Source organism: Phoenix dactylifera, unplaced genomic scaffold (genome assembly GCF_009389715.1).
Source record: "Phoenix dactylifera cultivar Barhee BC4 unplaced genomic scaffold, palm_55x_up_171113_PBpolish2nd_filt_p 000097F, whole genome shotgun sequence".
In the NCBI taxonomy this organism is placed as follows: Eukaryota; Viridiplantae; Streptophyta; class Magnoliopsida; order Arecales; family Arecaceae; genus Phoenix; species Phoenix dactylifera.
Genome location: NW_024067681.1, coordinates 1,284,033 through 1,296,549, shown reverse-complemented (window position 1 = coordinate 1,296,549; position 12,517 = coordinate 1,284,033). Strand labels below are relative to the sequence as shown.

General features: G+C 36.6%; 1 protein-coding gene across 3 annotated transcripts in view; it reads left to right on the top strand.

Annotated features, from left to right (window-relative positions):
* LOC103704936 (MLO-like protein 9) overlaps window positions 1–12,517 on the top strand; it is a 41,859-nt gene that overhangs the window by 4,994 nt on the left and 24,348 nt on the right. The window contains exons 1-6 of one of the 3 annotated variants that reach the window (XM_026803800.2): window positions 2,429–2,470; window positions 3,614–3,671; window positions 3,918–3,951; window positions 4,034–4,225; window positions 7,638–7,754; window positions 7,873–7,933. In XM_026803800.2, the coding sequence (XP_026659601.2) occupies window positions 4,079–4,225; window positions 7,638–7,754; window positions 7,873–7,933 (325 nt within the window). In that variant the 5' untranslated portion in view covers window positions 2,429–2,470; window positions 3,614–3,671; window positions 3,918–3,951; window positions 4,034–4,078. Of the gene's footprint in view, window positions 1–2,260; window positions 2,471–3,613; window positions 3,672–3,917; window positions 3,952–3,986; window positions 4,226–7,637; window positions 7,755–7,872; window positions 7,934–12,517 lie in introns of those variants that run through there. The other 2 variants (XM_026803799.2, XM_017842234.3) reach the window with 2 other exon arrangements.

The window sequence follows — 12,517 nt, the reverse complement described above, 5'->3', positions numbered from 1 at the left end:
TTTAGAGAGTCAGAGAGGGCATCCGCTTCAGATGACGATGAGGCACAGATCCAGGTTGCTATGAAGGTGAATCTAGATTATCAGTGGCAGCAGGATGAGGTGGCCGGGCATAGGGCTCGATTTGGGCCTCTACTATAAGTCAGGCTTTGGTTCTACGAGCAGCAGGGCAGATCTAGAGTTCAGGAGAACTTTCTCAGTCAGAGAGGTTGTCAGCAGAGGCGATGGCCAAATTGCATTTATGCTAGAGGCTTTTGGTAGCAAAAAGAAGTCATTCAGAGAGATTCCTTCAGGAGCAACAATCCATGATTTACATTTACATGCTTTTTGCTGAAGAAGGATAAGAAGGATGTGTGGCGAGCTGTTGGATTCTGATTCCACTTCAATGACATCCCAATGAATGTAACAGACAAGATGTACTATAAGTCTGTCATTTCTATCATACAGGCTGTTGGTCTCGGTGTAGATCTTCAGGTTCGAAGGATATTTACGGTAAGCTTCTCGACAGTAATAAAGAGCTAGAGAAATGGATTGCCTCCTATAAGCATAAGTGGCCTACATATGGACTGACGATGATGTGTGATGGTTGAACCAGTCTTACCAGGCAGAGTATTATCAACTTTCTGACATATTGTGATAAGAAAATTTTCTTCCACTAGTCGGTTGATACTTCTGATCAGGTGCACGACGCTGCGTATATCCTCAAACTGATAGAGGAGGAAATTGATCATGTAGAAGAGAAAAATATCGTGCAAGTCATTGGCCAAATATAAGGTCACTTGGGAGATCTTGATGGAGCGGCTGCCACATATTTTCTGGATCTCATGTGCTGCACATTGTATCAGCCTTATGTTAATAGATGTTGCGAAGATTCGTAGGGTGCAGAAGACAGTGGAGACAGCCCAAACTATCACAAATATATTTATAACCATACGTGGGTTCTTTCACTGATGAGGAGGTATGCAGAGAGAGAGACCTTGAGACCAAAAGTCATACAGTTTGCTATTAACTACGTTGCACTTGATTGCCTTCTTGAGAAAAAAGCAGTCATACGTCAGATGTTTGTTAGTCCCGAGTGGTAGGAAAATAGATATGCGAGGGCCCAAGTATTTGTAAGAATTTGGATTCACATTCCATTAAGTGTACTAAGCAGTGTTATAATCCCATCAGGCATGCCTCCATCATTACCATTACAATGTCCAAAGCTTGAACTTGTTAACCTCCATTCGGCAAAACTAGTGAAAATTTCTTCCTCCCAATACCAAATCTCTCTCTCTGAATCTTTTCTCAAACTCTTTCCATTGCATTGCTTTGTCTTACTAGTTGAAGTGAAATCTAGTAGCGAATCTTTGGAGCAAGAGGAACTGGACCTTGTTGGGTTTTTCCTGGATTTGGATTTTGACAACGGCGGAAGGAGAGGGAACTCTAGGGTGGAGGACTAGACCTCAATGTAGCCAGTATATCACTTGAGAAATTTTTATTTCCTTTATTATCTATCTTCATTTTTTTTGGTATAGCAGCAGATAGAAATACCGTTCAAATATATGGAGTGTAAATACATCCAGCAAAGTCAGAAAATAGTCTATTTATAAGATCTGAAGGACAGTCAACAGGAGATCAATAAACAACCAGGATTTTCTTTAAACCTTCCTGAACTCCCATTTCAGCAAGAGGCAATTGAGCTTTTGATTCATCTAGTTACTAATGATGCACCAAGATGGTGATATATGAAAAAGTTAAAAATCTTAGCAACTAGATGTACTAGCATGTGTAGTTGAGAATCGCCTACATATCATGCAACCTACATAAACTCTCCTTTAAAAAAGTTTTTGTGGTAGCAATATGCAAACAAGATATCTAAAACCTGGTCTTATATTATACAAGATATCTACAACCTTTCAGAAGCTCCATAATCCCTTTTCTTCAGAAAAAGATCCAGAATCCCTAGTCCGCCTAGTTGCCAAATATAGGCAGGCCCCTCCCCCTAAAGAAAGCGAAAAATACAAGTATATCCCCCTTACGGAGCCCAAGTATTTGTGAGAGAGTATAAATTTGGGTTCGCATTCCATTGAGTGCCCTAAGTAGTGCTTTAACCCCGTCAGACATGCCCCTATTATTATTGTTACAATGCTCAAAGCTTGGGCCCATTAGCCTCCATTCAACAAAACTAATGAAGATTTCTTCCTCCCATTACCAAATCTCTTCTCTCTCTGAATCATCATCAAACTTCTCCTTCCATTGCTTTGCTTTGTCTAAGTAACAGTTCAGGTGAAATCTAGCAGCATATCTTTGGAGCAAGAGTAACTGGAGCTGGTTGGGTCTTTCCTAGACTTGGATTTTGGCAATGGCAGGAGGAGCAGGAGGGAACTCTAGGGAGCTAGACCAGACCTCGACGTGGGCCGTTGCCGCTGTCTGTGCTGTTATCATCCTCTTCTCCTTGCTTCTGGAAAAGGGACTTCATCATCTCGGAGAGGTATCCAAGAAATATATGATTGCTTTGTTCTTTTAGCTATTTCTTGCATAAAAAATACTGCCTCTTTTGGGTTTTTAGCTTAATATTTTCCCCTCGCTTGGGCTAGTTCTTTTATTTTTGGGCTTAAGTAAAAGAATATTCTATTTATATCAGTTTTGGATCATAGGCCTTTAGAACTACAAAGTCATCGTTAATTCCATGGTATTGGTTTCTCAAGGTTATTCATGGAACCTTTTTTCATTCCTTATAACTTGTTAACTATGCATAAAAATCAATGTTTCTTGGGTTTGTTTTGGTGTCATCTTTACCGTTTCACTTTTCGTAGAAGACTGGTTGTCAATTTTTCCCACTCAAATATAGAAGTCCTATAATCATTAAAAGATCAAAAAATTATCTTCTCATTTTATTTTGAGAATTTTGTTCTGTTTTGACTTTTGAGATTCATAAACATATAATTTCTATTTTTTTTCTTTTATTATTATGTTTTTTTGAGTGCTTTAGAGCTATAAATATTCCCTCCCCCAAAAAAACAAAATCCTGCCACAATGAGGAGCTTTTCTTCTTCATAATTATGTATTTGCTCTTTTAGTGGAAAAATGTGTTCTTTTCTATCCTTAGTATTTGTTGCATCAATTGGTCCTTTGAATGGTTTTCAGAAGAATCAAAATTTCATTTTGGCTTGTGTTAGCCTGGGTTTGCTTATTCAACATTTTCTTGTATTTGTTATATCTGGATTAGAGACCTTCAGAGTTATATCATTCCTGTGTTTATCTGCTTTCTTGCTCAATGCTTTTCCATACTTTTTAAGTCAGATTTCTTGAGTTATACAAAAAAGAGTTTTATTGCTTTGCTATCACAAAAAGCTTTCTATTTTTAATGTAATTCCAATGATAAGGAATCTAAGTTATTCCTCCTTTACAACACTTAAGACAATGAAAGCCTGGTATTTTAGATTCTTTATTTTCTTGCCTTGGGATTTTCATTTGTTGTAAAAATATACACCTTGTAATTTTCAATATCTGTGTCATGGAGAAATTTGATGCTAGTTTTTTCCATTGTTTTTTTTAGTGTATTTTGTTTCATTGCTTGGTATAATTTGGAGTCTGGAGTTTTTAACTTTTGCTTCATGGATTTCAATTTCAGTGGCTTATTAAGAAACACAAGAAGGCTTTATTTGAAGCTCTGGAGAAGGTTAAAGCTGGTAAGAGCAAACTTTTCTTTTCTATGATGACATGAATTTTTATTGTCCGGTCATTATTAATTCAAAATTTCAAATGTTTCTTCATATGTTCTAATACTTCTATAATGAATAATTTAAATCTGATTAGTATGTTTTGGTTTGATCTTAATTTTTATAGTCTAGCATTTTCATTCTGAACATTATATGCCTTGTTCATTTCTTTCTGGTAATTAATGACATCGTGTCATCTTCTTTTATGGATTTCAGGTATCATTACAAAATGAATTTGCTGCTAATATAGGTCTTATACATTCCATTCTTTCATTGGCATTGCAGAGTTGATGATTCTTGGTTTCATTTCCTTACTGCTGACTCTTGGACAGAATTGGATTGTGAAAGTCTGTATATCTGAGAAAGCTGCAAGCACCATGTTGCCATGCCGCCTAGAAAAGGAGGAAGTGGCAGCAGAGAGTGGTGAAAGAAACCATAGTAGACTATTATGGGACACACTCTTGGATTCAAACCCAAAGCGAAGGATCTTGGCTGCACCTGCAGCTGGTTCTTCATGTTCTTCAGTAAGTTAATCTGCCAGATCATATTGCTTATGGTGGTTCCAGTGGCCATATTCATAAAAGCTTTGAAAATAAAAGATCTTGATTATGCAAGTACATGATGTTATGTGCTAGCGTAAATAGCTAATATGCTATATTTTCTTGAATTGATATCATTCTGAATCTCTTTTTTCTAATCTATAGGGTAAGAAATGGAGAAGATTGTCTGCTAATTTTTGGGGTCTTTCTCTATAGGGTATTTTGGGATTATGACATTTCTTGTTGAGGAAACATTTTGGTAATAAGTTTTTTGGTTATTAAGCATCCTACTATACTTGTAAAACAAGTTACTGAATATTATAGAAGGGACTATTAGGATGGCTAAGAAAAGCACTATACTTGATTTATTTTGAAAGAACAAGCTAGCTCATACTAGTAATAATTTAGTTTCAATAACATTGACAATGCATCAACGAACACCAATGTCTTGGTTTACTTTCTAATCATGTTAATTGTGATACCCTAGTATTGGAAAGTACCAACAAGTAAATAGTCAGAAAACTTATTGTCACTTGATTCAACTAAGTCGCCTAAAAACTTTCATATGTTGTGCATTTTTTGCACTTCGATTTGACTCTAAAAACAACTAAATCAAGTCTACATTTAGTAATGCATTTTAGTCGAAGGATTTAAATAGTCAAAAATGCAGTGGTGCATTAAATGCTTCAACACATGACGAGATGATTTTCAGAAGGGGATTCAAAAATCTTTGATTGCTCAATATGCCATTCCACATCCATGCAAAAGTGTGAGCTACCATTGGCTAATGACTTGACCAATAACCACTTTGGTAAGCCCAGAGAGAAAATTTATAGTAGGCCCAATGCCCTGAATGTAACATTTCAGGTGCATGCAGTAATATCTACAGACACACCTGGCTCTTAAAGGCAATGCAAAATGCAATTTGTGGACACACTAATTGTCTCTCAAGTCAAATGAATAATGCACATACACATACTTAAATCTAAAATATACTCATGTAAGTGTCTCAATTAAACATAACAAACATGAAATCGCCAACAATAAGATATGCTTCAATGCAAGGCTTCAAGCAAGATTTGTTGAACTAGTACTGGAATCCGTATCGGCAGACGACTATTTCGGTATGGTACGGATTTGTACTATGTCGTTCCATGGCATATCGAAAAAGGGAGAGGGAGGAAGAGAGAGATGGAGGAAGAGGAAGGAGGGGGAGGAACAAAGAGAGAGGGAGGAAGAGAGAGACTTGCTTAGATGTTTCTTCAGTCACCCCTACAATAGGGACCTAGGGTTTTGAATGAGAACGAAGCGCTTCGAACGAGGATGGAGCATCGAACAGAGCTTCCAAGGGGTCGGAGGAGGAGGTGGGAGAGGGAGAGGGCTTCGAGCTTCGGATTTGGCCTTCGAGTGAACCCTAAGAGAGAGAGAGAACTCACTTGGAGTGAGGAGGGCTAGAGGAGGCTTCAAATATGTCACCTGGTGTGAGGAGTGGCCGGAGGAGGAGGCTTCAAATGCATCAAGAGGGGAGAGACAGATGCAGGGGCGGTAAGGTTGATGTATCGAATTGATGGGATGAACTGTGCCAGTAATCGACTAGTCCAGTTTGGCATGGTTCGCCAAACATTGGTTTCAAGTGCCAGTTTAGGCCATCTGGCGCATAGTATTTAGGCTCGCACCATAACTTGGCAAAGGTCAGGTGCCAACTTGGCAAAGGTCAGCATGAAACCTACTAATTCTTCTTTCAAAAATTTCTGAATAAAAGCACCATTAAGTCCTTTATTAATTCTTAATCTCAGCTTGGTGGGGCAACTATGCCATGGCGATGAGTGGCCAACAGAACCACCAGCACTAGCACTTAATCCTTGCTTTTATACACCAAGTGAAAAGGCCCTTATGGGCTAACTAAAGTAGTATATACATAATTGCAAGTAACTCATAAATAAAGCCCATATTGTTTAAAGAAACATATACTCAAAAGGGGAGCAATACTCCCATATTGAAATAAAATTTATGTTAAATATTTCGGTTTCTTGAGAATCTTAGCACAAACTGGCAGTGTTTTGGTTAAAACAATCAAAAAGATGAAGCTCAAAGTAGATAAGTTGTTTTTGGGAAGAACAAAGTAGAAGTTTACAATTAGAAGACAAATATTAGCTTTTAGAGATCCTATGGTATGCATGAAGAGATAGTGTTGGTATGAGCTATCTAATTAACTAACACGTGATAAAAAGCAAGAAGAGATCTCCTCAAGTGCCAAGGGGGGTCATAAATGTCTGCAGTTAGGATCAGCTCAACACAGTTATCCTAAATATGCATTATTATTTTTTGGGTACGGCTAAGGTATTAATCATATCATTCCCTATATTTTCTCAAACTTTATCTCCTACTTATCAGCAGATAATCACTGTAATCACTGCTAGTATATTAGCCACCGGGGAAGGCCATGGTCCTAGGTGTAGTCACAATGTAGAGCAAGCAGTTTTGGTAGCTATAGGCCGACCTCTAAAAAAGCTTGAGCTGATCTTTGTTTTGAGTTTTTTCTCTAATTTAATGAATCTATTTATTGTGAAATGGTTTGGAATTCTTCTGGGGAGAAAATGGGGATGAAATTAAAATAATATTACTTAACTAGTTAATCTATGTTTATTTGAAAATAAAATTAAGTCCACCCTGGATTAACAGAGCAGACTTACCATGGCACATTTCTATTATATGCATTGTAAATTTGGAACGTGTTCCGGAAGGCTTTATGGACATCGGGAGAGCCCACCAAGGCTTGGGGTAGGTTCGACCTACCTGTTGTTCAAGGTTTTTCGTGCTCAGGCTAAACCTATACTTCGACTTAGCAGACCATGATATAAATCTCATATATCATGATTGTAATTATGATACAACTCAAAATGGCACATAGATACTTGTTCTAGTCATAGAGTATGTTTGTGCTAGCTAATTTGCACCCTCATTTGTAGGTTGCTATTGGCATTTAAACTATTACACATTGTTAACTTGATTGCAGCCTTTTTTGGTGAGAAAACTGAAGTGCCAATCTGACAATATGCCTTCCCACAAAGATGAAACTTCCAACCTCAAATGTGTAGAAATACTTTGATGTCTTACAGTTTAATAATTACATGTTTGTATACAAATATGTCATTCCATCACAACAACTGATAGAAGGGACTCTAGCAATAATTAGTGTATCTATAATGAAATCTAGTATCATGTTTTTTTTGCTAATTTTATTCTTACACTTGCATTATAATTGAGTCACTTTTGTCAATCGCGAGTACGGACCCTAAAATTAGACTACTTTTTCTGTTTCAAGTAATGAAATTAAGACTATCAAGTCTTAACCTTATAACACTTTTTTCCTTCGTTTTTGCATTCCTATCAACAGGGGAGCGTGCCACTTGTTTCATTGAATGCACTGCATCAGTTGCACATGTTTATATTTTTCTTGGCCGTCTTTCATGTAGCTTATAGTGCTATTACAATGGCCCTTGGAAGAGCAAAGGTGGGTGGGACCTTAGAATTTTATTGCATACTGTTTTCAAATGACTTCAAATTACATGGTAACTTTCTCATTCTTGATAAATTGAACATTAACTGTCTTGAAAGCTTCTTTCATGCAGATACGGAGATGGAAGGAGTGGGAGAAGGAGACTTCATCCACATATTATGAATTCTCTAATGGTATTTTACTGATTATAGGTCTTTCATTATGTTATGTGATTTTCTTTTGGCTTATTCTGCCATCCGAAAAGACATTCTGTTACAATTACCAACTTGAGAAGTAATGTCACTGCTCTTATTCACTCAGCATCAGGTATTCTGTGCGTTATAAACCAAAAGTAGGCTTTCCATGTATTATCCCCATAAGACCCAATGTGTATATGGAATTAGTTCATATGATTAGAAAGGAGATTTCATCCTTAGTCCCTTTTATATAAGCTATCATTGTTTTTTTCATTAGAAATGCTGACAGAAAAGGAAGAGAAAGTTACAAAGGTTTGCAGCTACCTTGAGACTATGAGATTTATGCAGAATCTCTCCCTGCTCCCTCATTAGCTGAGCTCTTTGCTATATTATTAGCCTCAAGTCAGGTAAACACATATTTGGCTCTTATCGAGTGCATTCACAAGCTGCCATTAGCCAGTTGTGAAATAAGCCTGAAATTTGGTACTCTCTGTCCCTTCAAAAGGGACTGCAAAGTCAAAATGAGAAGATTTCATGGAAAATACAATTTTTTCACTTCCAGTTCACTAAGATCTAAGACTCATGGAGAATCATTTGCAGCAAAGACATTATTAAATGGGTTTTAAATAACTTACTGTTATGTTTAGTTAACTTTTTCTTTGAACATATTTAAAAATGCAATTAAAGACCTTCAACAGTCATTACATCATACAAGAAAATATCCTTGAATGATGGCCAGGAACCAACCAAAACTCTAGCAAAGAGACTAGACAATTTTCTAACCTAGAAAGTACTCAGTGAATATAGCTCATTTAAACTTCCACTAGCACAGCTTAATAGAAGTTATAAAGAAATTTTGATGACAAAAAATGTGAAGATAACAAAAGCAACTGGATATTAGCCAATGTTTTCTTAATAGTTCAAAAAAGATCATATCAAATTTTATTAATGTAACCACCAAAGAATTGCTCGGATGGTATCACCCCTCACCCTTTGGGCAAGTGGGTGGGGATCTGATTCTGGTCAGAATGAGCCACCAAGGGTGGGGTGGGTATAGGTTAGAAACAAACGGGGAGTAGCCTCTCCTAATCTCAATAAAATAATAAAAAAAGAATGTGCAGGTACCCAACCCTGCTTTTAATTCTCTAACAAAATGTAAGGATATGCCAGGAAACCTATTGCTTTATGATTTTGTATTCTGTTGACAATTTGACAAGCATTGACACCTTACCTCACTGTTAGCAATTTTAATTCAGAAACATAAGGAACTCTCTGTAGAATAAAAATGTTTAATTCTTAATGAGAAGAAACTAAAAATGGAAGTAAAGTGAATACAATTTGCTTTCTCAAAGACATCAACATGATCTCTTTATATAAAATATCATGTTTTAACTCATACTTATATTTAGATGACCATGCTATTCCTTAACATTGTCATAGATTGATTATATTCCTTTTGATATTCCTTCATTTTCTCATTATTGAAGGATGAGATATTCATGCTTCACTTTTTCCTTCAAAACTATTTCAACTACTTTTGCACATTGAAGATAGTTTACGTTTAGACATATTTGATGGATGTCATCTAGACTCCAAAGTTCTCCATAGAGATTTCAATATTCGTATCCTTCTGCCCTGATGCTGTGATATCAAATTCCAACTAGAAATAGATAAACTGAAGCAAGAGATGTTTAAAGAAATATTTCGCTATAGGAGACAAAATGACAATTAATTACAGAACTTGGAATGAACAAGGGAAGACTTACTGGCCAAAGGGAACATCAACTGCTGAATTCTGCTGTTAAAGAGCAGCAAACAGTAGGTCTGCAGATCAGTTCTGATTGGAGTCTTCCCAATGATCTTATTGTTCAGAGACAGCAAACTTTATGTTCTCTGACTCCTGAATAAGATCCAGTACAGAACAATCACAAAAATTCAACATACAGCCTTCTTTTGATGGCATCATGAGCTTCAATTAAGAAACCGAGTTATAAAAATAGGAACACTGTTTTTCTCCAATTACTACTTTAAATAAAAAAACTACCCCCATTGAATAAAATAAACAAATTCAAATTTGATTAGAATGGGTCAACTTTCTAGGTTAACAACAAAAAAAATAGGTCTTGAGAATTAGGTGTAAAAAGTGAATTTTAAATGCCAAGGGATTTTCTCAAATGTGAAATGCTCATGATTTTATGATGTCCAAAATCACTAAATCCAAAACTCTAGTAAGAAGCTTTATATCTTAGTTTCTAAAATATTTTCATTTAGTGGAGCACTAACTAGCATACTATAGTTTGGCAAAAAGAGATTGATGTTTACATTTTACATATATTAATACATATATTTCTTTTGAAGCACAAGTTGGTTCTTGTGGAGAGATATAGGCGATAAAGGAGACATACATGTGGGAGACGAGATATGTTACATGATCTTAGTTTGGGACTGAACGGCATATCTATTTCACTAAAGATTGGACAAATGTACACATATATTCCTTTTTTTGAAGTAGATATTGGTTCTTATTGTGAGAAATAAGAGATAAAGGAGACACACGTGGGAGACAAGAGAGATGCTGCAGAGTCTTAGTTTGGGACTGAATGGCATTTATATTTCATTAAAGCTTGGACTACCACTTAATTAGGCAAAAAGGAACATAGCTTACTTAACAAGTGGCTAGTAATATTGATATGCCATCTACACATTGTTGAAATGATCTTTGCTTGAGTCAGGTACATCTATGACTAAGCAACCTCTAATGGCATATAATCAAATCATCCCACCATATGTCATTCATGTGTCATATAAATCAATAGACATATGGGGTCATATTGATGGCATAAAGCTAAAGCACTTCATGGTTTGTTCCAAAAAGTGATTTTTGAATGATTGTTTGATAATAATCATGCCATGGTCCAATCTCTAAGTTCGTTACGCACTTCATTCTGTTCCATCTCTATCCATTCTTTGGTATGCAAGCCATATCATGCTGGATTCAATGTTCTATCTAGTTGTTCACATGTGTAATTAATATACACTAGTGTTGTGCTTACTCCAAGGTGAACATTGCATGCATGAGTTATATTTTAAGCGGATGAATAACTGGTAGTAGTTGACTACTATGGGACCTCCTATGGATACCTATCGGCATTGTATCAATTTAGAGGGAATTAATGTCTGTTTTGATGCTTTTGACCTGGGTTTGAGTCTATATGTGTAGATTCTTCATTTGTTTTAAGAATGTCTATACTTTAGTGGAGCCTGTTTTGATATATTTATGTTCATCATTTCCATGAATGAGTCAACTAGTAAATTATTATTGTTCTCTCTCTTTTGACTATTCCTCTTGATCTAGCTAGGGTTGTTTATTATACTACTACAGAATTAGTTAGATCTTTGCTTTGATGGCTCCTTTTTATTTTAGGCTGTCCATGAATCACATCAAGTGGCTTAGATTAATTTTATTAACGAAGTACGTGAGTTATATCAACATTTAAGAGGCATTTGATCTTCTTATAAATGCCATATAACCGAGCAGGTAACCAAAGATTTGTATAAGAGGATTGAAATGGATAGTTCCCCCATGTATTCCTATTTCTCATGAACCCACCTCCCTCCTTTGTTGTCCTTTCCATGCAACTCTTACAATCACTTTGCCATCCCTGCTTCAGTCTCTCTCTCTCTCATCTCTCTCATTCCTTGATCTGCTAAAGGCACCATTGCATCCCTTGCTTTTCATCCAATTGCTGCTCTTCTCTAGCCAGTTTTCTGCCTTGCACCTTCTGTCTTTTTGTTCCTTTGTTGCTTTGTGGTGACTGCTAAGAACGCAATCATCTTAAGGTCATTAGGTGGAGGGTGGGGAGGAAGCTTTAGTTGGTTGAATAAGGAGTGGGTTGAAAGTAAAATGAGGAGGTTGTTAACCTCCACTGATACAAGTTCTGCAATGTATCAGTAAGGAATTTTTTTAAAAAGTTTTAAGTCCCCCCCACCCCACCCCCCAACTCTGAAACTTATTCAGAACTCAGAAGCCTCCTCTCTTTTTCTCACAATTGATTAATCACTCTAGTGAATCCTTTGTTCGAGCTAGACTCGATAAAATTGAGCCGCAAACAATTTGTCTAGGGTTGGTGGGAGGGGATGGGTAGAGTGGTCGGAAAGAGGTCAGGGTAGGTTGGTGGTGCTGAGCGAGGTGTGGAAGGGTGGTGAAGGATACAAATGAGTCTAGAATGTAGGAAGTGATCTTATATGTTGAAACATGAGGAAGTTGAGGCAGCAAAATGATGGTTTGGGGCAGGGTGGTGGTTGGTGGTGAGGTAAGAAATGGAACATTTATTCTATATGCTTTTTTGTCCTTTTAAAGAAGAAAATATGTTACTCGGCGAGGATTGAGGATTCAACTGGGAAAGTGATTGTAACTGGTTGGTACATATCCAAAGTTCCAATTCTACCTTGGCCAAATCAATGGTTACAATAAAACTACCCAGAATTCTGTAAAATGAAAGTTGTGCTGAAGCTAAACATAATTAGCATAAATGTCCAGAACTAGGTTGTTAGGTGGAGTAAAGAATTGAATTATTGTGG